This window comes from Mustela putorius, unplaced genomic scaffold (assembly GCF_011764305.1).
Source record: "Mustela putorius furo isolate JIRA1106 unplaced genomic scaffold, ASM1176430v1.1 tig00537227_pilon_pilon_pilon, whole genome shotgun sequence".
NCBI classification, from domain to species: domain Eukaryota; kingdom Metazoa; phylum Chordata; class Mammalia; order Carnivora; family Mustelidae; genus Mustela; species Mustela putorius.
The window spans coordinates 4,880,992-4,906,860 of record NW_025422368.1 but is presented as its reverse complement, the minus strand read 5'-3'; the positions used below and the strand labels follow the sequence as shown (position 1 = coordinate 4,906,860).

General features: G+C 41.5%; 1 protein-coding gene across 4 annotated transcripts in view; it reads left to right on the top strand.

The window, feature by feature from the left end:
- Positions 1 to 25,869, top strand: part of DIP2B (disco interacting protein 2 homolog B) — a 228,228-nt gene that overhangs the window by 188,359 nt on the left and 14,000 nt on the right. For 3 of the 4 annotated variants that reach the window (XM_045073202.1, XM_045073201.1, XM_045073200.1), the window contains 11 exons: positions 568 to 682; positions 3,734 to 3,935; positions 10,468 to 10,577; positions 10,714 to 10,794; positions 15,247 to 15,370; positions 17,047 to 17,168; positions 18,386 to 18,497; positions 21,271 to 21,380; positions 22,076 to 22,206; positions 23,795 to 23,963; positions 25,590 to 25,760. In XM_045073202.1, the coding sequence (XP_044929137.1) occupies positions 568 to 682; positions 3,734 to 3,935; positions 10,468 to 10,577; positions 10,714 to 10,794; positions 15,247 to 15,370; positions 17,047 to 17,168; positions 18,386 to 18,497; positions 21,271 to 21,380; positions 22,076 to 22,206; positions 23,795 to 23,963; positions 25,590 to 25,760 (1,447 nt within the window). The remainder of the gene's footprint in view (positions 1 to 567; positions 683 to 3,733; positions 3,936 to 10,467; positions 10,578 to 10,713; positions 10,795 to 15,246; positions 15,371 to 17,046; positions 17,169 to 18,385; positions 18,498 to 21,270; positions 21,381 to 22,075; positions 22,207 to 23,794; positions 23,964 to 25,589; positions 25,761 to 25,869) is intronic. The other variant, XR_006604673.1, reaches the window with a different exon arrangement.

Below are 25,869 nucleotides of genomic sequence, written 5' to 3'. Positions count from 1 at the left end.
CTTCACTACTCTGCTCCAGGCACACTGGCCTTCTTGCTGTTCCTCAAACCTGCCAAGCTCGTTCCTACCTCAGAACCTTTTCGCTTTCCGTTCCTTCTGCCCGGAAACCTCTTCCTCCAGATCTTCGCATGGCTCGCGTCCTCACTTCACTCAGGTCTCTGCTCCAGTGTCCGCTCCTCAGGGAGGCACTCCCCCACCACCCTGCCTTCAGTGGTGCGGCTGCCCCGCACACCGCTCTGCCCCTTGGCCTGCCTTGCTTTCCTTCCCAGTGTGTACTCCAACATGACATTATTTTATATTTATTTGTTCTGTGTCTGACATGCAAGCTCCATGAAGACAGGGACTGTGTCCCTTTTATCACTCTGTCCCACTGTTCATGCCAGTGGTGGTTTTTAGTACATGTTCTGAGTCCTCGTTTTAATGGTAGTGACTGTGGCATTTTCTTTTCTAAACGACTCACTTCTGGGTAGTGTGGTGGGGATGTCTCCTCTCTGTTATTCCAACTGAGCAAAGCAAATAGGTCTGGTGGTGAAGGGAGTCCTGATGTGTTTGATCTGTCTCTCTTAGAATTGCTGTGTTTTCTGTGTCTGTATTTTATGATGAGCGCATTGTGGTGGTTGCGGAACAAAGACCCGACGCCTCCGAGGAGGACAGTTTCCAGTGGATGAGCCGAGTGTTGCAGGTGAGCACACACCCAGGGGACCTGTCCGGGCAGGTTGGCTTTGCCGTCACAGGTGGCGGCAGCCACTGAGGAAGTCTTCTCTTCATTGGGCCAGTTGTGACACCTTATTTTTGTCTTGCCAGTCAGTACTCAGACATTCCGGGTACCATTAACAAAATAATATAATTAGTACCGTTTCTCCCTCTGGACTACCTAGTATTTTTCTGCTCAAGTTGCCAAAAACAATTGAATTGACCTGCCTCAGCAAATTTTTGTGTGCCCTTTTTTGTGTGCCCGAGTGTGTGGTAACCAGGAAAGTTTAAACTGACCGTGTGCAGAACACATCTGTGACAGGAATCAATCCACTTGTCAACAGCTGTAGTCCTACTACATATGTTCTGTAATGGGTGGCTCGCATGCAGGGGTCCAAGCAAATGTAAGATGTTGTTCTTACTCTGAAGGAGCTTTCCTGTGGAGTTAGAGAGCTAGGTGAGATAAGCTGTTAGGGAAGGAGGAAGACCTGGGTTCTGTGTAAGGGATATGTCACTAGTTGCACTAGTAGCACGGGTAGCATATTGAGAAGAGTCTGGTCTTCATTTGCAATTACAGCCTTTGAATTTCAGCACCCCTCAGTTCCAGATGTTACTTAACCTTGCTGAGTTTATTTCCCAACCTGTAAAGTGGGGATAAAAGAGCTGTGGGAGGGATTCAGTGAGATCATTATTTGAAGTAGACAGGATACTGTATACTGAGAGTCATGTCAGCAAATACACATAGTAGGCCCAGTAAATATTTGTGGTCCAAAGAAAGCATGGACTGTCTTCGACAAAGAAGATTCTAAGTTATTGGAAGTGTTCCCAGCATTATTGCTTGTCTGCTTGGGGCATTTGGGTGTATTCATGCCACTTAGTAGTAATGTTAGAGAAATGATGCAAGCCTGAGATGAGTGATAGTGCTAGATGCCTTTCAAAATTTCTTTTTATCTTTGGGGCCTGTGGTTCTGAATTATCAGCTGATAGAACATGGGCTATTTGTAGCAAAAAGACAAGGAAGATAATCTGCTGAGCATTGGCTAGTCAGAAAAGACTATGAAAAGGTGGGACTGGGCTGATCTCCAAAAGGAGATGGCTAAGAATCAGACCTGCACAGAGAATATTGTTCATACCATTCATGTTTTCGAACAAACAAAATGCTTATTTCATTTGGAATGAATTGTGAGGCATGATAGTAGAATGTTCTGATGAATTACACATTTTTTTTCCCTATTAAAGAAACTGAAACTTCCCTACATGTTTCTTATTTTTCCCTGGAAAGCAATTATAGGAATTATATGCACTGCTCACTTGCTAATCCAAATTCTTGTAAAAGTCATTTGGAGTCTGATTTGGGTATGAAATGAGAGGGCATTATTTCCCCAGTAATTTAGCTTCTCAGCTTAGAGTATTTGGATCTACAGTAGTGCAATAAGGACCCCACATGTTCTGGTAGGTTAGAGCTCAGAGGTTAACACCGGATCTACGTATAATATAAACTAAATACTTAACTCAGCACCTTTTAAAGAAGGTGATGGATTGATGACTTGCCAGGTAGTGTATTTTCATGGGGGAATCCAGGCTACAGGTAATAGATTTACTAACTGTCTATATATTCTAAAATACCAGAGACTTGGGAACCCTGCCAGACTTTCTATTTTCCAGTTGTCTCTGTTGATTAGTAGGATAGTCTGAGGAATGTGATGTTCAGGTTTATTCCTTTGCACTGTTAAGTTGTTTTAATAAAAAGCCTTGTCAGTCTTTTATGATCATTGGTCCATTCTTCTAAGGCTGTATCTTCTTTTCAGTAAGATTTATGGGTGATGCAGTTGAACTCTCTCAGGTGTGTTTGGAACTAGTATTAATAGTCAGTTTTAAAAGGTGGTTGAAGCAGAGAATCATAAAAATGAGAAATTCTTCAAGTATTAAACTTTTACACAAAGCATACAAATATCTGCATTCATTTCATATAGAGCAGTATGTGTAGGAGTACACCAGTTTGCATTCCATGTTAACCTGCGTCTGTAAGCGACATCTAATTGGATGGTCTGTGGTTTCTATTTTCATTTCCTGTAAGTTAGACTAGAATGCAAGTATGTGCAGAGGGACTGGAACACATAATCCTTACCTTTTAGAATTAACTTGTGTTTACCAGCAATAGCTTTTTGAGTCTTTCCAAACAAACCACAACTCTCTCTGTCCTTTTACACTCTGTTTTTATCAATTGATGTAATAGTTAAATTATGTGAACACAAGAAATGCACAAAAGGTGTAGAAGCATGCACAGCTGGTGTTCAGCAGGAGCACAGGTGCGTGGCTGGGAGCGATGGTGCAGTGAAGGGGCCAGTGACCTCCAGGGTTCAGTGTGCAGTGGGCCTCCCCTCAGTGTTTTGCAGACGGGATTCTGGGTAACTCAGTGAGCCAGTTAAGCCAGAACCCACTTCCAGGGTTTCTCTTGTGTTCATAATAAAAATACTTTGCCTCTACAGAATTGAGCTGTGTTGTATATTAAAAGAACCAAAACAAATCTCTAGGTTTTGGACATTAGCATTCAAGAGAGAGCATATTGAGGTGTACGAATCAGTATCCACCACTGTCCATTTAGATCGTATCTTACCCATCCTCTGTTGATCTCTGCCATTGCTTAAAGAAATATGAAACTTCACATGTATGAGATCTTAATAATCTAGGAGATTCTAGACCTAGAATGGATAGAAAAGGAAAAATCCTGGGGCGCCTGGGTGGCTCAGTGGGTTAAGCCGCTGCCTTCGGCTCAAGTCATGATCTCAGGGTCCTGGGATCGAGTCCCGCATCGGGCTCTCTGCTCAGCAGGGAGCCTGCTTCCCTCTCTCTCACTCTCTCTCTCTTCCTGCCTCTCCATCTACTTGTGATTTCTCTCTGTCAAATAAATAAATAAAATCTTTATAAAAAAAAAAAAAAGAAAAGGAAAAATCCTAGAGTAGAATAATGGATTACATTAGGAGGATGTCAAAGACAGCAAAATTAATCTTACTGAATGTTTTTCTCTGTGTTTCTCTAGGCGATCGATAGCATTCATCAAGTGGGTGTTTATTGTCTTGCTCTGGTGCCTGCCAATACATTGCCAAAAACTCCTCTAGGAGGGATCCACATATCCCAGACGAAACAGCTCTTTCTGGAGGGATCTCTGCATCCTTGCAATATCCTCATGTGCCCACATACATGTGTGACCAATTTGCCAAAACCCCGACAGAAGCAGCCAGGTAATACGCTATCTTTGAAGACATTGCGTGAAAATTACAACTTCAAGAAGCTGACTTTTGGTGGCATAATGCTTTCTCGAGAGTTGGATTTTACAAAGACGGGTAACACAAGAGTAGCCTGAGATGACCAAAAGCAGGGAGGACTCAGAGCCTGCAGAATTGCCTTCTCTGAGTTTATTACCGGCTTCCTCTTCTGAGTACTTCTGTAGTGTGCTTCCATTTCCTCTGCATGTAAGGTTTGAGGTCAAGATGATCAAAATCTCACTTGTTAGAACTAGAATAAAACAAGTCCTCTAAGAGTAGGTTCTGATAATATAGAATAGCTAGTATTTATTGAGTACTTACTAAAAGCCAAATACAAGCTAAACATGTACGTGTGTGATTCGAAAGTGTTGCCCCCAGCTGTGGAAAATAAAGTGCAGAAAAGTTAAGAATTGTGCTTGAAGTCACATAGCTAGTTAGTGGCCGAGTTGAGACCCACACCAGTTGTAATGCTAAAATCCACACTCCGAATCACTATATTATACTGCCTTTCTGTTGGGAATCACCGAGAGTCATCCCTCAGTCCTGTTAAGCTTTAGGGGTCTGGTTTGGGCCTGTAATATCTCTGGGGAGCAAGATAATTTCAAAATTGTTTACGTCATAATCACAAGATAAATAGCATATTTTGCATTTGCCGTGTTCCGGTGAATTTGAGATGCAAGTAAGTATATGTGAATTGCCATATGGAAAAGAGGGAAAAAAAAAAAAAACCCAAATAGTCCATTTCACCTTTTGGCCTTATTTCTGAGCAGACGGTTTACAAGGCCAAGTAAGAGGCTAAAGGGAGGAGTAATTGATGGTCAATTATGTTGAAATATCTGTTCAACCCAACATAAAATCATTATGTTTTTTGATGCTGTTTTAATTGAGAAGTTAATAAGAAGCTCCTAGTTTTCTGAATGCCTGAAAACACATGAGATCCAAAATCTGGATTTTATAGATTGTGCCACCACCATGCACACATGTGTGTACACACACACACACACACACACAGTATACATCAGCACACTGGCCTCCAAATGTGTTGGGAAGAGACAAGGTATTGGGGAGATTAGGAAGGGAAGGCGAGGTGTGGCATTTAATCATATTTCTGTAAGATAGCTTTTGCTGAAAGGTAAACATAATGTACAACAATAAAATATAAGGTTAGCCTCTTACTTTCTAGGACATTTTTATTCAAGACATTATCCTCACACTATTGAAATTTTAATATACTCTGCTTTGCAAAAGTTACTTCCCTGGTCTGGTGGCTGAAGATGATGTCACAGTTTATCTAGATAGATGTTATTATCAACTCATCCATTAGCCTTAATAACAGCATGTATACAGCTAAAAGTATGTATGATATTTATCAGTTTCTGCTAGTGGAAATAAGAGTTTATGGAGTCATATTCTGAAGGGGCAGTCAAAATCAAGAAGTCTGTGAATAATTCATCAAAAAATATATAAAAACTGTCTTCCTGTTGCCTGCCTACACATCTGGCAGATGTGTATAACACACAACGCCTTCTCCAACTCACATCTTGATTTACTGAAGACCTACATTCATTTGTCATATGAGTGAAATCCTGTTTTATTTTTTTATTATTAATTTTAAAGATTTTATTTATTTGTCAGAGAGAGGGGGCACACAAGGAGAGGGAACGGCAGGCAGAGGGAGAAGCAGGCTCCCTGCTGAGCAAAGATCCCGATGCGGGACTTGATTCTAGAACTCTGGAATTATGACCTGAGCCAAGGGCAGATGCTTAGCTGACTGAGCCACCCAAACATCCCTAAAATCCTATTTTAGTAAATAGTTTTTAATATGTGAAAGATCTTTTTTAATTGAAATATGATCAACATACATTGTTATAGTAGTTTCAGGTGTACAATGTAATGATTCAGCAGTTCTGAATAACCTTATTTAGTGTTCATAATGGTAAGTGTACTTTTAATAATAAATAGCATTTAATCTAGGATATTTTTTTTAAAAGATTTTATTTATTTATTTGACAGAGAGATAGAGATTACAAGTAAGCAGACAGAGGGAGAAGGAGAAGCAGGCTTCCTGCTGAGCAAGGCGGGGCTCGATCCCAGGACCCCGAGACCATGACCTGGGCCGAAGGCAGACGCTTAATAACTGAGCCACCCAGGGGCCCCATAATCTACGATTCTTTTAACAAAACTTTCATGTCATAGTAGATGCTTAAAAGATGCTACCTAGGACATAGTAGATGCTTAAGAGATTTCTTTTGTTAGCCAGAGTTCAATTTTATTAAATGATAAAACTTATATATAAAAGACTTATTCCTAAGCCCCCACAGGTACGGCATCTGCCTTGTCTAATGAAAGCATTGGGTTTGGATTCTGTATTTTTGCCATCTGTTGTAATTGCCTGCTAAGATCTTAGTGGGATGGGTATGGGTTGGACCAAAGCAGTTTGAAAACCATGGGAGATAATGTGGGGATAACATGAGAGGTTGGGATTCAAGAAGAATACAGGAAAATGGTGATGAATAGGAGTGAGGTAAGAAAGGAGAAGAAAAGGAAGATGGATAAGATGTTAAGGCAGCCTAGTGACAAAAGTCCTAGTGAGCTGCCTGTTGGGGCTATTGTGTAAAGAATGGGAAATGTGATAGGACTGATTTTGGCTGCAAATCTCAGAAAAACCTAATAGCAGCTTAAAAAACAAGAGCAAAGTTTTTCTTTCTCAGGTAAAAGAAATTTAGAGCTGGGCAGTGGGGGACCCGGGTGGTAGCTCCCCTGTCACTGTGGTTCCAGCTTCCCATCTTCTTGCTCTGGCATTGTATCAGTCACCTTTTATTACAGCCGTGCCACATAACAAATAGCTGTAAAAATGTGATAGCTTCAAAGAAGCACTTATTTTTCACTCACGGGATGTGGCTCTGCTGAACTTGGCTGGGACCAGCTGGGCTTTGCCTGACTCCAGGTTGTAGGTTGGGTTCAGAATTGTTCCGTGTGTCTCCTCATCATGGGACCAGCAGCTATTGTGCCATATTCTTAAGGCAGATGGCAAAAGCAAGAAAGCAAGCCAAACCACACAAGCATATTTCAAGCTTCTGTTTGTGTCATGGCTCCTAACATGTCATTGTCCAAAACAAGTTCAGACCATGCCCAGAGTCAGTGGAGTGGAGAGGTATACTCCTGTCATATAATCATAGCAACAACAGGAAGGAAAGGAAGGATTATAAGAAAATAAAACAATCTGCCATGGCCATCCTAGCATACTGCCTCAGGGCCCAGTTAGGCCCCCTGACCTCCAGCCATCATTTTTACATTCCAGCTAAGTGGGAAAAAAGACAAGGAAGGAAATGTCCTTTAAACATATTTGTTTAAATATTTGTTGCCCTTTAAACATATTTTCTAGGGACGCCTGGGTGGCTCAGTTGGTTAAGCAGCTGCCTTCGGCTCAGGTCATGATCCCAGCGTCCTGGGATCGAGTCCCACATCGGGCTCCTTGCTCCGCAGGGAGCCTGCTTCTCCCTCTGACTCTGCCTTCCACTCTGTCTGCCTGTGCTCGCTTTCACTCACGCTCTCTCTCTGACAAATAAATAAATAAAATCTTTAAAAAAAAAAAAACATTTTCTAGAAATTGCACATATTACTTTCTCTTACATATTAGTCTCCCACACTAAAAGAATATAATCTTAATTCCAGGTATTTATTTGCCCAGCCTTAAACTGGGGGGTCTTTTATTAAGGAGGAAGAGGAGACCAGATATTGGGATTGATGACTGGTATTCTTTGCCATAGGAAACTTGCATAACTTGTGGGGGAAAACAGGAAGGGGTATTTACAGGTACAGCAAGGTATCAGCAGTTAGCCTTCCAGATGTTACTGCTTCCAATTATTTTTCACTTTCTATGATCCTTAGACTTAAAGAATACACACTGCTTAATTATTTTTGCTGTTTAAAACTAGTCTGAAAAATTCACTTTTGGGGCGCCTGGGTGGCTCAGTGAGTTAAGCCTCTGCCTTCAGCTCAGGTCATGATCTCAGGGTCCTGGGATCAAGCCCCGCGTCGGGCTTTCTGCTCAGCAGAAGTGTCATTCCCCTCTCTCTCTCTGCCTGCTTCTATGCCTATTATGTGATCTCTGTCTGTCACATAAATAAATAAATAAAATCTTTTTTAAAAAAATTCACTTTTAACGATGCACCACCTTTATTAATTTTACAGTATAATTTGAGATTGGGTAGCTAACACAGATATACTCTGACTCCCTTTCCTGTATAAAAGGCTGTCTCCAGTATGACATATCTTGTATGTAACTTGTTACACAGTTTCTTAGGAAAGAGTTTTGCATATTACACTTAAAATTGCAGTAGACTCTTTGTAGACTAAAATTGTTCAGCACAGTGTTGAGGTACTTTATACTTCTTGGGTTTTTTATTCAATTTGAAAAAAAAGTTAAACTCTTCATTTTGAAATAATTTCACACTTCAGTTTGCCAAGTATTACAGAGAATTCCCTTATACCCTCTACCCATACTTCCCCCATTATTTAGAGTCTTATCATTTAAGTGATTTTGTTCCAGCATATTTAGGATCAACAGATTTTGGCAATAAAAGATATTTAATATTAATTCAAATGTAGTAGCATCAGCCTTATTAAAAATTTGGCTGGTACTAAGTTTAGTTATCTTTTAGCCATCTGCCTTGTTTGATACCATAGAGTCTTCAAGTGACTGTCAAGAAAGGCATTCAGCACCCTAGCGCTTTTTTTCTTGAAGAAAGGGAGAGTTCTCCCTTTTTATTTTATTTTTTAATTCAAACCCAATTAATTAACATATTGTGTATTATTAGTTTCAGAGGTAGAGTTCAGTGAGTTCTCCCTTTTTATTTGGAAGTGTCAAACCCATGGAAACGTTGAAAGAATACCACAGTGAATAACCTGCACACCTTCCCCTAGATTTAGTTTATTTACTAATGTAGTTACTAGATTAGTAGTTGACATTGTTTTACGGAACTCTTTGGAAATAAATTGCAGACATCACATTTCACCCCTAAATATTCTGTAGTGTATCTCCAAAGACAAAAAAAAAAAAAAGCTTCTAAAGTTTTCCTAATCAACAACAATGCCATTATTCTATTATGAAATTTAGCCTTGGGACGTCTGGGTGGCTAAGTTAGTTAAGCCTCTGACTCTTGATTTCAGCTCAGGTCATGAACTCAGGGTCAAGAGGTCGAGCCCTCTCAGGCTCCACGCTGGGTGTGGACCCTGCTTGGGATTCTCTCTTTCCCCCTTTGCCCAACCCCCACACCTCCCCCACCCCTGCTCCTGTACACGCAATCTCTTTAAAAAGGGGGGGGGCACCTGGGTGGCTCAGTGTGTTAAGACTCTTCCTTCCGCCCAGGTCATGATCTCAGGGTCCTGAGATGGAGCCCCACATCCCGCTTTCTGCTCAGCAGGGAGCCTGCTTCCCCCCTCTCTCTTCCTGGCTCACTGCCTACTTATGATCTCTCTCTGTCAAACAAATAAAATCTTAAAAAAAAAAAAGAAAAGAAAAGAAAAAAAGAAATTTAACCTTAATATAATGCTATCATCTAGTAATATACAGTCTGTATTCAGATTTCTTCACCTGTTTATTACAACTCATTTTTTAAAATTTAGTATCCAGTCAAGGTTATGCATTGCATTTGGCTGCCATGTCCTTTAATTTAGAAGCTCCTAGCCTTATTTTCTCTTAAAGACATGGTTTTTGAAGAGTCCAGGCTAGTTGTCTTATAGAATGTCCCACAATGTGGATGTCATTACTCGTTTAATAAAGTACTTCTGAGATTCCTGATGAACCTACTCTCAGTTCTCAAAGATGGCAGATTTCTTTCCAGACCAGATATTCCTTACTGTTAAGTCCATTTTTAGGGTTATACTGTGATTGGAGCTGATGAAATTATTTATCAGTAGGAATTAGTACAACCAACTGTCCCCTCCTAGGAGTGAAAAATCCCTTATACCCAAGCTATAGGAACACCCGCTCCTCTCCTCCCTCCAGATTCCGGTCTCTTCTCTAGCTCTGTGTTGTTTTTTCCTTCTCTTTTCTTTCTTTCTTTTTTTTTTTTTTTAAAGATTTTATTTATTTATTTGACAGAGAGAGTTCACAAGTAGGCAGAGAGGCAGCAGAGAGAGGGGAAGCAGGCTCCCTGGTGAGCAGAGAGCCAGATGCGGTGCTCGATCCCAGGGCCCTGAGATCATGACCTGAACTGAACGCAGAGGCTTAAACCACTGAGCCACCCAGGCGCCCCGTGTTGTTTTTTTCTAGCAGTTTCTACTACCTGACGTGATTTATTTGTGCATGTACTTACTGGTTGCCTTTCCTCAATAGAGTGCAGGCGGTTTGTCTTGTTCACTGTTGTGTCCCTAGTGCCTAGAAGAATGCGCTGTCTGAATTGCTGAGTGAATATGTGAACTAGTTTGGGTCAGTCTGGAAATATTTCAGGGATATAGTTTGAATTATCACCACTAGAGAGTTGATTCTGGCCTTTACTTACAGGTGTGGGCCCTGCTTCTGTGATGGTTGGAAATCTGGTTGCTGGAAAACGCATAGCGCAAGCTGCAGGAAGAGATCTTGGGCAAATTGAAGAGAATGACTTAGTGAGGAAGGTAAGAGTTAAAATGTGTTGATTTTTATAAGCAAGTCAAGAACAGAACTTCTACATCCAGAAGTAGATGGGAGACGCATTATTCAACTTTTCCAAAGTTACTGACCCTGATTCTTTTTTCTGCTTTGACTTTTCAGCACCAGTTTCTGGCAGAGATTTTACAGTGGCGAGCCCAGGCAACTCCTGATCATGTACTCTTCATGCTGTTAAATGCCAAGGTACTGAAAATCCAATTGTATATATCTAATCAGATGAACATTATGGGAGGATCTTAGGCACTCTCAATCCCTTTCATCAGAAAATTAATTTCCGTTGTCAACTCGGAGGGCAGAGTTACTGCTTTCTCCCTGCTTTGACAGATGAGGATAGATTGTGCAATCACTTCAAGGTTGAAAGGAGACCTCCTGGAGTGTTATCTAATGCTAGCTCTCCTCACGTTACAGTCCTAACTATAACTGATAGGAACAGTGATAGGAACACTGATAGGAACAGTGGGGCCAACGGTGCAATTCCATAGACCTACACATATGTAGGACGTATTATGGCATGCATGTCATTTTTTACCCAGCTTTAATTCTTGGATTTCCACCAGTAAGAAAATGACTTTAGATAAATACTTATTTTTTAACATTTTATTTACTATTTATTTGAGAGAGAGAGCACGAGAGAACATAAGCAGGGGGAGTGGCAGAAGGAGGGAAGGAGGGCGCTGAACAGGGAGTCCAGGACTCGATCCCAGGACCCTGAGGTCATGACCTGAAATGAAGGCAAGACGCTTAATGGACTGAGCCACTCAGGTGCCCAATAGATAAATATTTTTTGAAACAAAGTTATTTTTACTATATACTTAAATGATTTATTGCTAACCCATAAAAAACAAATTGAAAATTACTCAAACCTTATTAAGTGGTGCTTCCTAATGGATGGTTTTATCAGAATGTAATATTTTTTTAAGTTAGGCGTTTTGTGGGCGTATGCTGGGATCTGTTTTAATGGCTGAATCAGAGGCTAAAAGTATTGTGATGATGGTGCGTAGCAGTATTTCCTGCCATCAGGTAGAGGACTATAGGGCCTATTGAAATTTCCTGGGCCACCCAACCTGTCTCCTTGCCCAGTGCCCCCAGATTCTGATGTATTTTATTCAAACACACCTTTGAGAGGTGTGTTTTTTTTTTTTTAAGATTTTATTTATTTATTAGACAGAGATCACAAGTAGGCAGAGAGGCAGGCAGAGAAAGAGGGGGAAGCAGTCTCCCCGCTGAGCAGAGAGCCAGATGCGGGGCTCGATCCCAGGACCCTGGGATCATGACCTGAGCTGAAGGCAGAGGCTTTAACCCACTGAGCCATCCAGGCGCCCCCACCTTTGAGAGTTTATGTAGTAATAGAACTTCATGAGGGGAGTATGCTGCACATTTTAGTGAAAAGTCATTAAAAATCTAAAGAACCATTATTATCCAGTAGAAAACTTTTTGACCTCCTTGTTCTACCTCTAAATGAAGTGGGTTTCTCTCCAAGCTCGTGAATTCATTAGGGTCCTTCCATTTCAGTAAGAAGTTGTCAGTCCAGGGCGCCTGGGTGGCTCAGTGGGTTAAGCCGCTGCCTTCGGCTCAGGTCATGATCTCAGTGTCCTGGGATCGAGTCCCGCATCGGGCTCTCTGCTCAGCAGGGAGCCTGCTTCCTCCTCTCTCTCTGCCTGCCTCTCTGCCTACTTGTGTTCTGTCAAATAAATAAAAAAAAAAAATCTTAAAAAAATAAAAAATAAAAAAAAATAAAAGAAGTTGTCAGTCCAGCTTACATCCCTACTTCACTTCCAGGCTGGGCTATAGTTAAAGCTATAGCCCTGTGAAACCTGTACCCCAGGTATTTGTTAGAAGGTTAGAAGGCATACTTTTAAATTTGCTTGTTGGTTAGAGAAATAATATATGTGCTGACTCAAAGACATTTAGTCCATTTATTCTTCTGCATATTCTAGTATTTTACCTTGGATTAGCCCAGAAGGTCAGAAAGCTTGGTGACCATATCACATTATTCCCTCATGCCCAGGGGGAAAGAAAATTAAAGATTTATTCATTTATTTAAGAGAGAGAGAAAGAATGCAGGAGTTGGGGGAGCAGAGGAAGAGGGAGAGAGAGACTCTTAAGTAGGTACCACACCCAGTGTGGAGCCCAGTGTGGGGCTCATCATGACCCTGGGATCATAACCTGAGCTGAAACCCAGAGTCGGACACTTATCTGTGCCATTCAGGCACCCTCTCAAAAATTGGTTTTGGTTTTTTTTTTTAAGATTTAGTTTACTGCCGTACCATGGACCAAAAAGAGAAATATTGTAAAATATAAGAAATGGCCATACAGATTAACCCTGATTTTAGCCAAAGGAATATCCACTTTAGTGTTATAACCTTATTGTCCAACAATAGACAATTGACTAAGTAAATCATGGCATATAAAATTATAGCATGAAATACTATACAGCCATTCAAAAGAGTATTATAGAATATTTGATTATGCAGAAAATAGTCATAATGTGTAAGTGGTAAAAAATAGCATGTCAGACTTCAGCAAAATAATCTACTACCTAGGAGCACCTGTGTGGCTCAGTTGGTTAAGCATCTGACTCTTGATTTTGGCTCAGATCATGATTTCAGGGTCGTGAGATCAAGCCCTGCACTGGTCTCCATGCTCCCTGCAGAGTCTACTTGAGATTCTCTCTCTTTCTCCCCTACCCCTCCCACTTATGCTCGTTCACTTGCTCTCTCTTTCTGAGATAAATAAATAAACCTTTAAAAAATAGTCAATAATCAAGTACCTACTAGACCCTTTTCTGGAGGCTGTATATTTCATAGTTCATTTTAAGATTGAGGAAACTGAGGCCCAGAGACATAAAATTACTTGCCTGAGAACTAGCAAGTGGTAGGACTAGGAAATAAGCTCTTTCATTTGAACCCAAAGCTGACTTCTGAGCCCACATTCTTTACCAATGCAATACACAGCTTCAGGCAGATAGTAAAATATGGTAATTTTTTTAATGTCGCATGTGAATTTATATATAATATATACTCAATTTTTATTTATTTTTCTTTTTTTATTTATCTGACAGAGATCACAAGTAGGCAGAGAGGCAGGCAGAGAGAGAGGAGGAAGCAGGCTCCCTGCAGAGCAGAGAGCCCGATGTGGGGCTGGATCCCAGGACTCTGGGATCATGACCTGAGCCGAAGGCAGAGGCTTAACCCACTGAGCCACCCAGGTGCCCCTATACTCAATTTTTAAAAGCCAGGAAAATACATTGCAAAATGTTGATAGTGGTTACATCTGAATTATATTTTACTTGTCTCTATTTTCCATATTGAACATGTACTATTTTATATTAGTGAAACTTAAAAGTTATTTTAAAAATAGCTCAATAAAATTTGTTTTTCTTGTGAGACTTTTTGAGTTATAGAGTTGCAATAATTAAGATAGGGTGGTATTAGCCCAATAGGCAGAGAATAATTCGGTTTTATTTAGTGAAGTGGGAGATAGGCATATGCGGTGACCCCACAATTCCATCTCTAGGTCTGCCCTCCGCCAAAACTCATGTGTTTATGCATGAGGGTACATATACAAGAATGCTATTGTCCATCAGCAGCAGAATGGATGAATAAATTGTTGTGTGTTTATACAGTTAAATACTACGCAGCAATAAATACGAGAACTACACCCGGGCACTACAGCAGAGGTGACTATTAATGTTGAGAGAAAGAAGCAAAACACAGAAATTTATACCATATGGTTACATTTCTATAAAACGAAACCTTCCATGGGTGGTAACATTATGAAGAGAAGGAAATCAGTGATTAAGATTAAAAACTCAAAATAGTGGTTACATACAGAGGAAAGGAAAGGATGAGAGTAGGCCAGGGTGGAGGGACCCCTAAGGGTGCTTTTGTGCTGCTGGCAGTGGTGTTTTTCATGCCATGCTGGTTCTTATGCTGATGCTTGCTTCGTGATTTTTCTGTTACGTAATACATTCATTTTTTTATGTGCTTTTCATATTTGTGTGGTTTATCTTACACACAAAAGGGTTTCAAAAAGCCCAGCTCAGTGAAACTTGGATTGACACTCAGGAATTGATGAAGACCACAAGGAGAAATTATTCTCAGGATCAAGAGTAGTTGGCCATCTTCTGATCTGCTAATCTTTATTATCAGCTAGTGGACTCTGATTCGGTGTTACTGTTTTGTTTACATCTTTGCTGTTGGAATACTCAGAGCCAAATTCGTGTGACGCACAGAAAATGCACGCAATGCCCATGGCCACACGGCCTGCAGTGACTGTCCCGACCTTACTCCCGCCCTCATTCTTCTTTTATTTCCTTTATTTTCCTTCCACTCTTACTTCCTCGTTTAAATAAAAAACTCGAATGTATTTTTGAAGCTGTCTTAAACAGGAAAGACTATAGATACATTGTTCGATTTAAGTTAATGTTGCTATTCCCTAAATACCTTCAGGCATTGAAAAAGAAAGGACTACCACAGGTCTTTAAGTACTAGGGGAATTTTTGCCTGAATTGATAACTTGCTACAGAGAATCTACCAAGGCACCAGCCTTTTCAGTATAACATGGAATTGGCTTGTACTTGTCACTGTTTTATTTCCTGAATTTTGACCCTTTTACACTTTCTTCTCTTTAAAGGGAACTACTGTGTGCACAGCCAGTTGCCTTCAGCTTCATAAGCGAGCAGAGAGGATTGCGTCAGTTCTTGGTGATAAGGGGCATCTAAATGCAGGAGACAACGTGGTGTTGCTCTATCCACCTGGTAGGTTTTGTGTTGGTAAACTAGACTCAAGCTCCATTACCAGACTACAGAGTATGAGAGGACAGGAAGTGAGAGCCACCATCTTTGCCCATGTAGGCTATGCAGCTCCCAGCTCTGGGAGTCCCAGGCACCCAGGCTAAGGTAGGAACCAAGCTTCACACCCTGGAGTTGAGCAGTGCCATGGCTCTGCTGGGACTGTGTCTGTTGTATTTACTCTTGTATTACCCCTATCTAGCATAGTTCCTGGCACTATGGTAAATATCAAATGAATAAGACTTTCTGACTTTTTGGAAACCCTCAAAAGAGGTGCTTTTTTTTTTTTTTAAGATTTTATTTATTTATTAGACAGAGATCACAAGTAGGCAGAGAAGCAGGCAGAGAGAGAGGAGGAAGCAGGCTCCCTGCAGAGCAGAGAGCCTGATGTGGGGCTCCATCCCAGGACCCTGGGATCATGACCTGAGCTGAAGGCAGAGGCTTTAACCCACTGAGCCACCCAGGTGCCCCGAGGTGCTTTGTTTCTAGGAGTGTTCAGGAATAGGACCATTTCACCCAGTTCCTAAAGAATATTGTGTGTGAACTCTTTTGACTTTGCATTTTTTATATCCTGATTGATGTGTAGTCTTCATTATTGCTGATTTTATCTTCCGTGCTTTCATTTAATTTAAAAATGTTCTCTTCACAGTAAGAGGGACTCAGAATTCTTTGATGACAGTTTGGTGTAAATATTCAAAATGTTAAGTGAAATAGTTGAGTTGTTCATTTTTTTATTCTGTCACACTACCCGCACATACCTCTGGCTTTCTCTGATCTCTTATCCCCCTTAGTTCATTTTGTTCTGTTTTATTTACACTGATACTAAGATTCCTTAAAAGGTCATCTGGTAAAAGAATCCCTCCTGTGGTGTTCCTGTGAGAGTGTCTTGCATCCACCAGTGAATGACCTGGTGGTAGACCAGAGCACTTCCGGAGAGGGCCGCTCTCCGTGTCCTGACAGGGGAGAGTCTTCATCAAATTGAGTCACACTTTGCCTCACTAAAACTTGTACCTACAGGTGAAGGGACATCTCAGTAGTCTAATTGCTTGTCACACAGCAGACTTATAAATATTTTTTTTAAGCCTCAGGTGTTCCTCATCCCACCTTTCCCCATTCTTTTATTTCTACTAAGTATCAAGTAATGATCTCAGAATACCTTCCCTGGGTGTCTTTCAAGAGTTTTCTTTACTTCTGACTTCCTTTCTTGTTATTTATACTTTGCTTCTCTTTATTTTTTAAGTTGTTTTATATGCTTCCTTCCTTACGTTCAAGCTCTTCTTTTTTTTTTTTTTTTTTTAAAGATTTTATTTATTTATTTGACAGAGAGAAATCACAAGTGGGCAGAGAGGCAGGCAGAGAGAGAGGAAGGGAAGCAGGCTCTCCGCTGAGCAGAGAGCCCGATGCGGGACTCGATCCCAGGACCCTGAGATCATGACCTGAGCCGAAGGCAGCGGCTTAACCCACTGAGCCACCCAGGCACCCTGTTCAAGCTCTTCTTGATTTAAAAAACTTCTTCTGTTATTATCTATGTTAAATTATGATCTCAATAAACTGTCTGGCACATGATTTAATTAACTGGCTTTAGAAGATCTGCCATTTAGTTTCTCAGTGATAGTGGTCAGCTAAATGACTCTGTCTTGCAGGCATCGAGTTAATAGCTGCATTCTATGGTTGCCTCTATGCCGGGTGCATACCTGTCACTGTCCGACCTCCTCATGCTCAGAACCTTACGGCCACCTTGCCCACTGTCCGCATGATTGTTGATGTAAGTACCGAGTATATCTTGCCTTGTCCTCATCTCATAAAACCCAGAGTCAGACAACTTCAGATCCTTGCTAAATTTCCGGTTTTGTTGAGTCAGGAAGTGAAATCTGTCCCCTAAAAGCCGTCTTCTTTTCACTTACCTGACTAAAATGACTAGCATTTTTCAGTGAAGGAATGTGGGAAAGTGATTATTGGTGAGGTACAGAATTGTGTTTTTATCATGAACACTAAGGAGGTGAGGCTGACATTAGTAATTCTCTATAAAACTTTTTGTTGTTGTTGTTGTTTTATCTCCGTTCTTAAAAAATGTTCTCATTTTTTTCTGCACAGTAGCCAAGGTAATTTTATATGCCAAACTGAATTCTCCCCAGTGTTGGTCATTTTTATTTGGGTTAGTTTTATAAATTCACTTGGTATAGCACTAAAAGGTATCCAGATCCTGCCCTGGAAGTAATGGAAGTTTCTAGGGGATATGAGAATCAAAGGAAGTAACATAAATCTGTATTGCATTGTATCCAAATTCATGTTACAACAAAAAGGCAGAATTCTAACTTGTGTAACATTGTTTCTCTAAGGACTGCTGTTCTGTCAGCAAATAGAGCCTGGGGTATAAAAGCCATGTTCACCAAAGATGATTTTATCACAAAGTTCAGTTCAGCAAAATGCCCTTTTTACAGTCTGCAAAGTAGGCCAGAGCAGCAGGGACGGGAGTCTCCTTCTGTTGATGGTTTAAGGGGAAGTTGATCGCTTTGTGTAGGTGTGAGGGAGAGCTTAGTTTTCTTGACAGCTCTGCATCCCTCAAATTCAGGATATGTTCTGGGTCTAGTGAATTTCTCCATTCACTAGGCTGTGGCAAACACTAACTCCTCTGACTCCTCCCATTCCCTGAGCAAAAAAAAAAAATCCACGTTTTTACTTTATCATGGTCTTCATGAAATCAAGGGATGTGGGCATCCACACTGTTAAAAACAATAACTTGTGTTGTGAACAGGTCCATTCTTCTGAGATAAGTCAGTGTTACACAGTCCCAGAAGGACAAATGGAGGGGACACACCAACATCCATTGTACTATTGTATGTTGTTTAAACAATGAATACTGTCCTGCCGGTATGGTGTGCTTTTAGTCCAGTATGAGTTGCTTTTAGCAGCAGCCAGAGCCTGTGGGACCACATGGGGACTAAACGTCCTGGTGCTTATTTCTGTCCATTTGTTTTCTAGGTCAGCAAAGCAGCCTGTGTTCTCACCACACAGACCCTAATGAGGTTGCTGAGGTCCCGAGAGGCGGCAGCAGCTGTGGATGTGAAAACCTGGCCAACCATCATTGACACAGGTAAAAGTGAGATTTCTCCAGACCTCTTGAAGGAACAAGAACATTCATGCCCCGAGCTCTCTAGATTCTCATGCCAAAGATGTTTATACAACTCTTAGGTTGCAACACATTCCACCTACTGAGACAGAGGCAGAACCTCCTGTCCATTCACTTGTGTTACTGAAGGACTGGGTACTGCAACAACCAGATCCAAAGATGCAGATCACAGGCTGCTAAGAGCTCTTGAAACCAAAAAGTGTCTTACTCTTACTCCTGACATCCTCAAACAATGGTTAGGTTTTTATGCAGAATATAACCGTGTACACATAAGGCCATGTAAAAGCTTGACACACTCTGATCCTTGACTTCCAGATATGATCTAGTTAAAGCAGCATTGGACTAGGAGTCAGAAGACCTAGTTCTATTTCAAGCTCAAGTACTTTTTTTTATATAATCTTCTCTGAGATTACCCTTCCCTCAAATGTTACCTACCCTTACCTGACTCACATACTTTTTGAGAATATCAAGTACAGCATAATAGCAAGGTACTTTAAAAACCATAAAGTAGGGGCACCAGGGTGGCCCAGTGGGTTAAGCCTCTGCCTTCAGCTCAGGTCATAATCTCAGGGTCCTGGGATCGAGCCCCACATCAGGCTCTGTGCCTAGCAGCGAGCCTACTTCCCTCTCTCTCTCTCTGCCTGCCTCTCTGCCTGTTTATGATCTCTCTCTGTGTCAAGTAAATAAATAAAATCTTTTTTTAAAAAAAGTCCATAAAGGACATTCATTTAAGTGTTATCCGTGCTAAAAAAGCATGGGGGAGAAGACGTGGGGATACATGGTGAATGGTAGAGGAACGGGAGTGGATTTTAGAATCAGGTGACGATGTTTAAATCCTGATACTCTGTTCCTCTCCTGTATCCCTGCTAACTGGGCCAAAACTGTCCATAAAGTGGGAGTTGCAAAAACCACGTCATGGAGCTGTAAAGATTAAATGACATAAAGCACCTTGCACATGATCATAAAAATAAAATCTTTTATCAAGCCCTTGCTATGTGCCAGTCATCTAATGTATATTGCCCAATTCTATCCTCACACCAACCGTATTAGATAGGTGTGAGTTTTGTCCTCATTTTATAGATAGGAAAACTGAGGTATAGAGAAGCTAAATAAGTAGCAGAATTAAAATTCAAACCCAGTCGATTTGGCTACATTCCTAGACTCATAACCATTCATGTGCTTTCTCCCTGTTTTCAGTAAGTACCACATGGTGTCTATCCAACTCAGGAACATTTATGTGGGTTTAAATTCAGGGATGGTAGATATTTGTGGTGGTTTTGTGCCAGGTGCTGAGCTAGATGTTTTTACGTATGTTGCTTGAGTACAGAAGCACAGTTTTGTATAACAAAAATGGATTGTGTTGGTGTTAATGATGCAGTTAGATCTACTGTGGTTATTAGACTCAGTCACATTTCAGGAAGACCTGAACCTGTGGGCTGTGATAAAGACAACAGAAAGGTTTCTTTTGGGACATAAGTGACCCTCCCCTATACAAAACCAGGTTGAAAGTGATAGATAGGGACGCCTGGGTGGCTCAGTTGGTTAAGCAGCTGCCTTCGGCTCAGGTCATGATCCCAGCATCCTGGGATCGAGTCCCACATCAGGCTCCTTGCTCGGCGGGGAGCCTGCTTCTCCCTCTGCCTCCATCTACCAGTGCTCGCTCTCGCTCTCTCGCTCTCTCTCTCTGACAAATAAATAAATAAAATCTTAAAAAAAAAAAAAAAAGTGATAGATAAAGTCTTTGGTTTGACCAGAGATGGGTGCCCAACAATATAGAGACTTAAAAGTCAGAGTCAGAATTGTTTCTCGATCCAGGAAGCCACAGGAGTTTTGTTTGTTTGTTTTTTAAAAGATTTTATTTATTTATTTATTTATTTATTTGACAGAGCGAGATAACAAGTAGGCAGAGAGGCAGAGAGAGGGGGGGAAGCAGGCTCCCCGCCGAGCAGAGAGCCCGATGCAGGGCTCAATCCCAGTACCCAGAGATCATGACCTGAGCTGAAGGTAGAGGCTTAACCCACTGAGCCACCCAGGTGCCCCGACATCCTTGGTTTTGACACACTTCACTTACAAAACAAATATGGGAGGAAAGGAGAGGTATATAAACGAGAAAGGAAAATAATCCCTAATTCTAGGTTTTCCATCTTAAAAATCTAACATATTATCTTGAAGAAAAACAACTTTTAAAGCTGTCCACGTCTAATATTGCATTTACTAAACTGTAAATAATGAACCTTAACTTGGAACCAGCATGATAACAACTAAGGCTTTTTCAAGCTTTTTGAGTTGTTTGAAAAGTGCTTTATGTGAATTAACTAACAATCCTGTGAGGGTAGGTATTATTCCCATTTTATAGATAAGGAAACAGACACAAAGAGGTATAACTCCAAAGGCACTTTGATGGTAAATGGCTGAGCAGGATTTGAACACCAGTGATCTGCTTCCTTAGTTCATGTCTTCTACTGTTGTGTTACGTTACTCTCACCAACCTTCTAGAAAATACATTTGCCTGATGTAGAGTTGCTTTGTTTATATTACCCACTGGTGTCCTCAGCACCAACCCACTTCCCAGAGTGACATTACATGAGCTGTTTGGTTAAATAGGAGAAGCCTAAGCTTTGCAAATCCCAGGACCTCTATTTGTCCATGGCAAAGCCATAGAAAACCAATTGAAAAGCCATGATTTTTGTGTTCCAGTTTGTATGATTAATATCAGGTTTGTTTCCTTTCATTGCAGATGATTTACCCAGGAAAAGGTTACCTCAGCTGTATAAACCGCCCACTCCTGAGATGTTGGCGTATCTTGATTTTAGTGTCTCCACAACAGGCATGCTGACGGGAGTGAAGGTAGAGTGGGCTGGAGATATTGACTGTCTCTGGATGCTGGTAAAATGCCAGGTCTGCAAAAAATAGAGATGACCACTGCCCCAGGGACTTGAGATGTGGATGCCAGCTGCTTGTACCAGAGACCAGTAGGCGGGGGATCAGAGGTCCCTGCTATATTTAAGTAAAAGCATTGGCTCTTCCGGAATAAGTTATCCCAAGGAATGTGTGTTATGAAGTGTTCTGAACCTGGCCTAGAAGCTACTAGGTAATAATTGAGTCACAGTTAAAGCCAGTAAGAAACCAGAGATTCATATTTCATAGAACTCCGTGTTAATTAATGAACAAAAGTATGTTACCTTATGTTAGACTTAGGTAGGCTTTTTTTATTTTTTAAGGTCTATTTATTTATTTTAGAGGGTGGGGAGTGGTAGAGGGAGAGACAGAATCTCAAGCAGGACACCCCACTGAGGCTGGAGCTGACATGGGGCTCGATCTCACGACCCTGAGATCATGACCCGAACTGAAACCAAAAGTCAGATGCTTAACTCATTAAGCACCCAGGCACTCCAGACTTAGATAGGCTTTTTGAAACAATGAAAAACAGACATCATTTTGAAGAGTTTGGGGGAAATTTAAACTTTTCAAAACTGTCATTAGAGCTTTTTCTGCCTGTGAGGATGCCAATTCCATCCTGTTCCATGTTCCCTACTTTCCAGATGTCCCACTCTGCAGTCAATGCTCTTTGTAGAGCCATCAAGCTCCAGTGTGAGTTGTATTCTTCTCGGCAGATCGCCATCTGCCTTGACCCTTACTGTGGACTTGGCTTTGCACTCTGGTGTCTCTGCAGGTAGGAATGGTAAAACAAAGAAACAGGATGTCTTTGGGGCTATAACCATCTCATCCTTACCTTTGCTTCCTTAATTTGGTTATGTTTCAATAAAATGCTGATGTTTCCTAAATGTGGGTGCCTGATATATCTCTGAAGTTCATTTAGTTTTGTTTATATTCCCTTTTTTCCTTGTCTGTTAGTTTTATGCCTCGTACATAAAGTGAGTGATCTTACTATTGCTCTCTGCTTCATCCTGTAATCCTTATTGTAGAAGCAGAGCCAAGTAGAAGGATGATAGTTGGGTGAAATATGTCAGGCTTTGACAGCCAGAACGTACCCCCTAGGTTTGGCAGGAAGGAGTATAATGAGATTGGATGACAGCATGTGGCTGGAAAGTAGCATGCCTGTCCTGTCCAGATTGTGTCTACTGGAATGGCAGATCCCCACTCCTCCCAGGGAACCTTCTCTCAGCCCTGCATTTTCACCTCCCTAGTAGATGTCCCCGTGAATGCTTCAGAGACACCTACAACTCAGCATTCTCCTCATCTTTGTTGGGACCATTCACCTGAGGGGCCCAAACTAGGAACTTGAGCATTAGCTTCAACTTCTCTATGTGTGTGTCTCACAGCCAATTAAGTGTCTTGTCTTTTGTGGCTCAGTTGTTCCTAAACCTGTCTGTCACCTCGGGGTCTTTAAAAAAGCAAAATAATGAGCCTTCCTCAGACTTACTAATAACTTAGATCTCCAGAGTTGGTGACCACAATTCCAGTATTCTTTAAATACAGGGTTCTTGGGCTCCTCATCATTCAGATCTGTCCTCGGTTTAAGAAACTGAGGATTCATGGGCTGTGAACTATATATAGGATGGGACTCTACTGTCATTCCTTTCTTTTTATCCTGACTGCACTGTCGAGATCCAAGCCATCATCATCTCTCACCTGTCCTGTCCCTCCCTCGCCAGTGTCTGTGTCTACAGTCCCTCTCCATGGTGCTGGGTTCACCCCATCTTAAAGCTGCAGCGACTGCCTGTTGCTAAAGCCCAAACTCCTTCAGACCATAGTTTCTCTCTTTTACAGTTTGGCCCCAACCCTTCTGGCCTCACATCTCACCACTCCCCCATGCATCCTGTGCTATAGGATTTCATATGAGGATGCTATCTCTGACAACTTTAAACACAACGTATACTTCTACATTTCTTTTCCTTTGCATACACTGTTCCTCCGCCTGGAATGCTCTCACCATCACCCTCATTTCCTCTAGCCATTATCAAACTCCTGCTTATTCTTTAAGCCCCGGCTCAAGTGATACCTACTCAGTGAAACACTGCTCTCCCCTCGCCCCCAGCTTTCCTAATTTGAGTGACTTGCTCCTTCTTTTATGATCTTGATTTTATGATCTTCACACCTCAGTTACGGTATGTACCACAGTCTACTTTATTTTAGTTATTGTGTCTTATGAGTTAGATGGGAACAGAGTTGATGCTTAGAGCTTTGTATCTCATATAACCTTCACGTGCAGCAAATAGTAGTTGAGTGGATGGTATTCTAAAACATCAGGATGTCTAGAATGAATTAATAATGTCAGCTCTCACCTTTCTTCATTGCAGTGTCTATTCAGGTCACCAGTCCATATTAATTCCTCCTATGGAGTTAGAAAACAACCTTTTCCTCTGGCTTTCCACTGTCAACCAGTACAAAATAAGGGACACTTTCTGCTCCTATTCAGTAATGGAGCTCTGCACCAAAGGGCTCGGAAACCAAGTGGAGGTGCTGAAGGTAAGAAACAGCTACACAAGTAGCTGGTCCCGGGAGGTTTGAAAGAAATAGGCCAAGTGTGCTGATACCGGACTAGGGCTGGACAGGTGTGTCTGCCTTTTTCTTTCTAGCCAGTCAACATTTTGTAAACCTCTGAATTTTTATTTCCTCCACTCTCTAGTTTACTGCGCTCTTTCAGAATTTAGTCTGAGTCTTACTTTGTGGAGAGGAGGGTGAAACTAGTTGGGAGATGGAATGGAAAAGACTTCTTGGAAAGATGAAAGAGAACTGTGATGTCATGTGTGACTGGCGTAGGAGAGAGTCAGAAGACACTGATTTTCTTTTTTTTTTTTTTTAAGATTTTTTTCTTTATTTATCTGACAGAGATCACAAGTAGGCAGAGAGGCAGGCAGAGAGAGAGGAGGAAGCAGGCTCCCTGCAGAGCAGAGAGCCCGATGTGGGGCTCGATCCCAGGACCCTGGGATCATGACCTGAGCCGAAGGCAGAGGCTTTAACCCACTGAGCCACCCAGGTGCGCTGACACTGATTTTCTTTAACAGAGAATTCTGTGGGATTTAAGAAATAAAACGGGAGCATAGGGGAAAGGAGGGAAAAATAAAACGAGATGAAATCACAGAGGGAGATAAGCCATAGGAGACTCTTAATCATAGGAAACAAACTGAGGGTTGCTGGAGGGGAAGGGAGTGGAGGGATGAGGTAACTGGGTGAGGGACAGTAAGGAGGGCACGTGATGTAATGAGCCCTGGATCGTATCTAAGACTAGTGAATCACTGACCTCTACCGCTGAAGCTAATAATACACTATGTTAATTGAATTTAAAGAATAAATAAATAAATAAATAAAACTAGAGAATTATGACCCTAAGAATTATGACCACTGAAACCAATAATACACTGTATGTTAATTGAATTTAAATAAGAATAAATAAATAAATAAAACTAGAGAATTATGACCCTAAGAGAATTATGACTCCAAGATGAAAAGAGAGAAGATTCTATCTCTAGAGTGCTAGATCCCTTTTTCTCTCAGTTCCTTCTCTCCATTTTGAAATAGGAAGACATCTGAAGTACAGAAATGGATGTAAATGTATATGGGGCACCTGGGTGACTCAGTGGGTTAAGCCTCTGCCTTCGGCTCAGGTCATGGTCCCAGGGTCCTGGGATCGAGCCCCACATCAGGCTCTCTGCTCAGCAGGGAGCCTGCTTCCCCCTCTATCTCTGCTTGTTTCTCTGCCTACTTGTGATCTCTCTCTCTCTCTGTCAAATAAATAAAAATTTAAAAATTTAAAAAAATCTAAAAAAAAAAAAATAAGGGAAGAGACGTCCCGTCCCTCCCTTAAAAAAAAAAAAAAAGAAATGGAGAGGTATAAAAATAGGTGTCTGAAGAATCTAAGATTTTAGATAAAAGAGGAAAGAAATAGAGAATGAGGCAGACTTACCAGTGATTAGTGATGTTAGTGGAATGCCTTGGCATTTCTGAAAACTTTTGCCTTTTGCTTTGATGTCTGAGATGACAATACACAGTTCCTTGGCTCTTCCTGACCCAAGAGATAGAACTATGGCCCTACTATTCAGTTCTTTCTAAGTTCCTGCTAACTTCAGCTCCCGGGCCATTGGTGTCTTACAGACCAGAGGAATCAACCTCTCCTGCATCCGGACATGTGTGGTGGTGGCCGAGGAACGACCCCGCATTGCCCTCCAGCAGTCCTTCTCCAAGCTCTTCAAAGACATCGGGCTGTCCCCTCGGGCTGTCAGCACCACTTTCGGATCGAGAGTCAATGTCGCGATATGTTTACAGGTGACTGTCATGAAATCTTGCTGGGTAATGAATGACAGCAGAGTGTGTGGTACTTGACAGCAGAGGCGTCAGAGCCAGGCAGCCTGGCAGGAGCCCAGTTCCACCCACT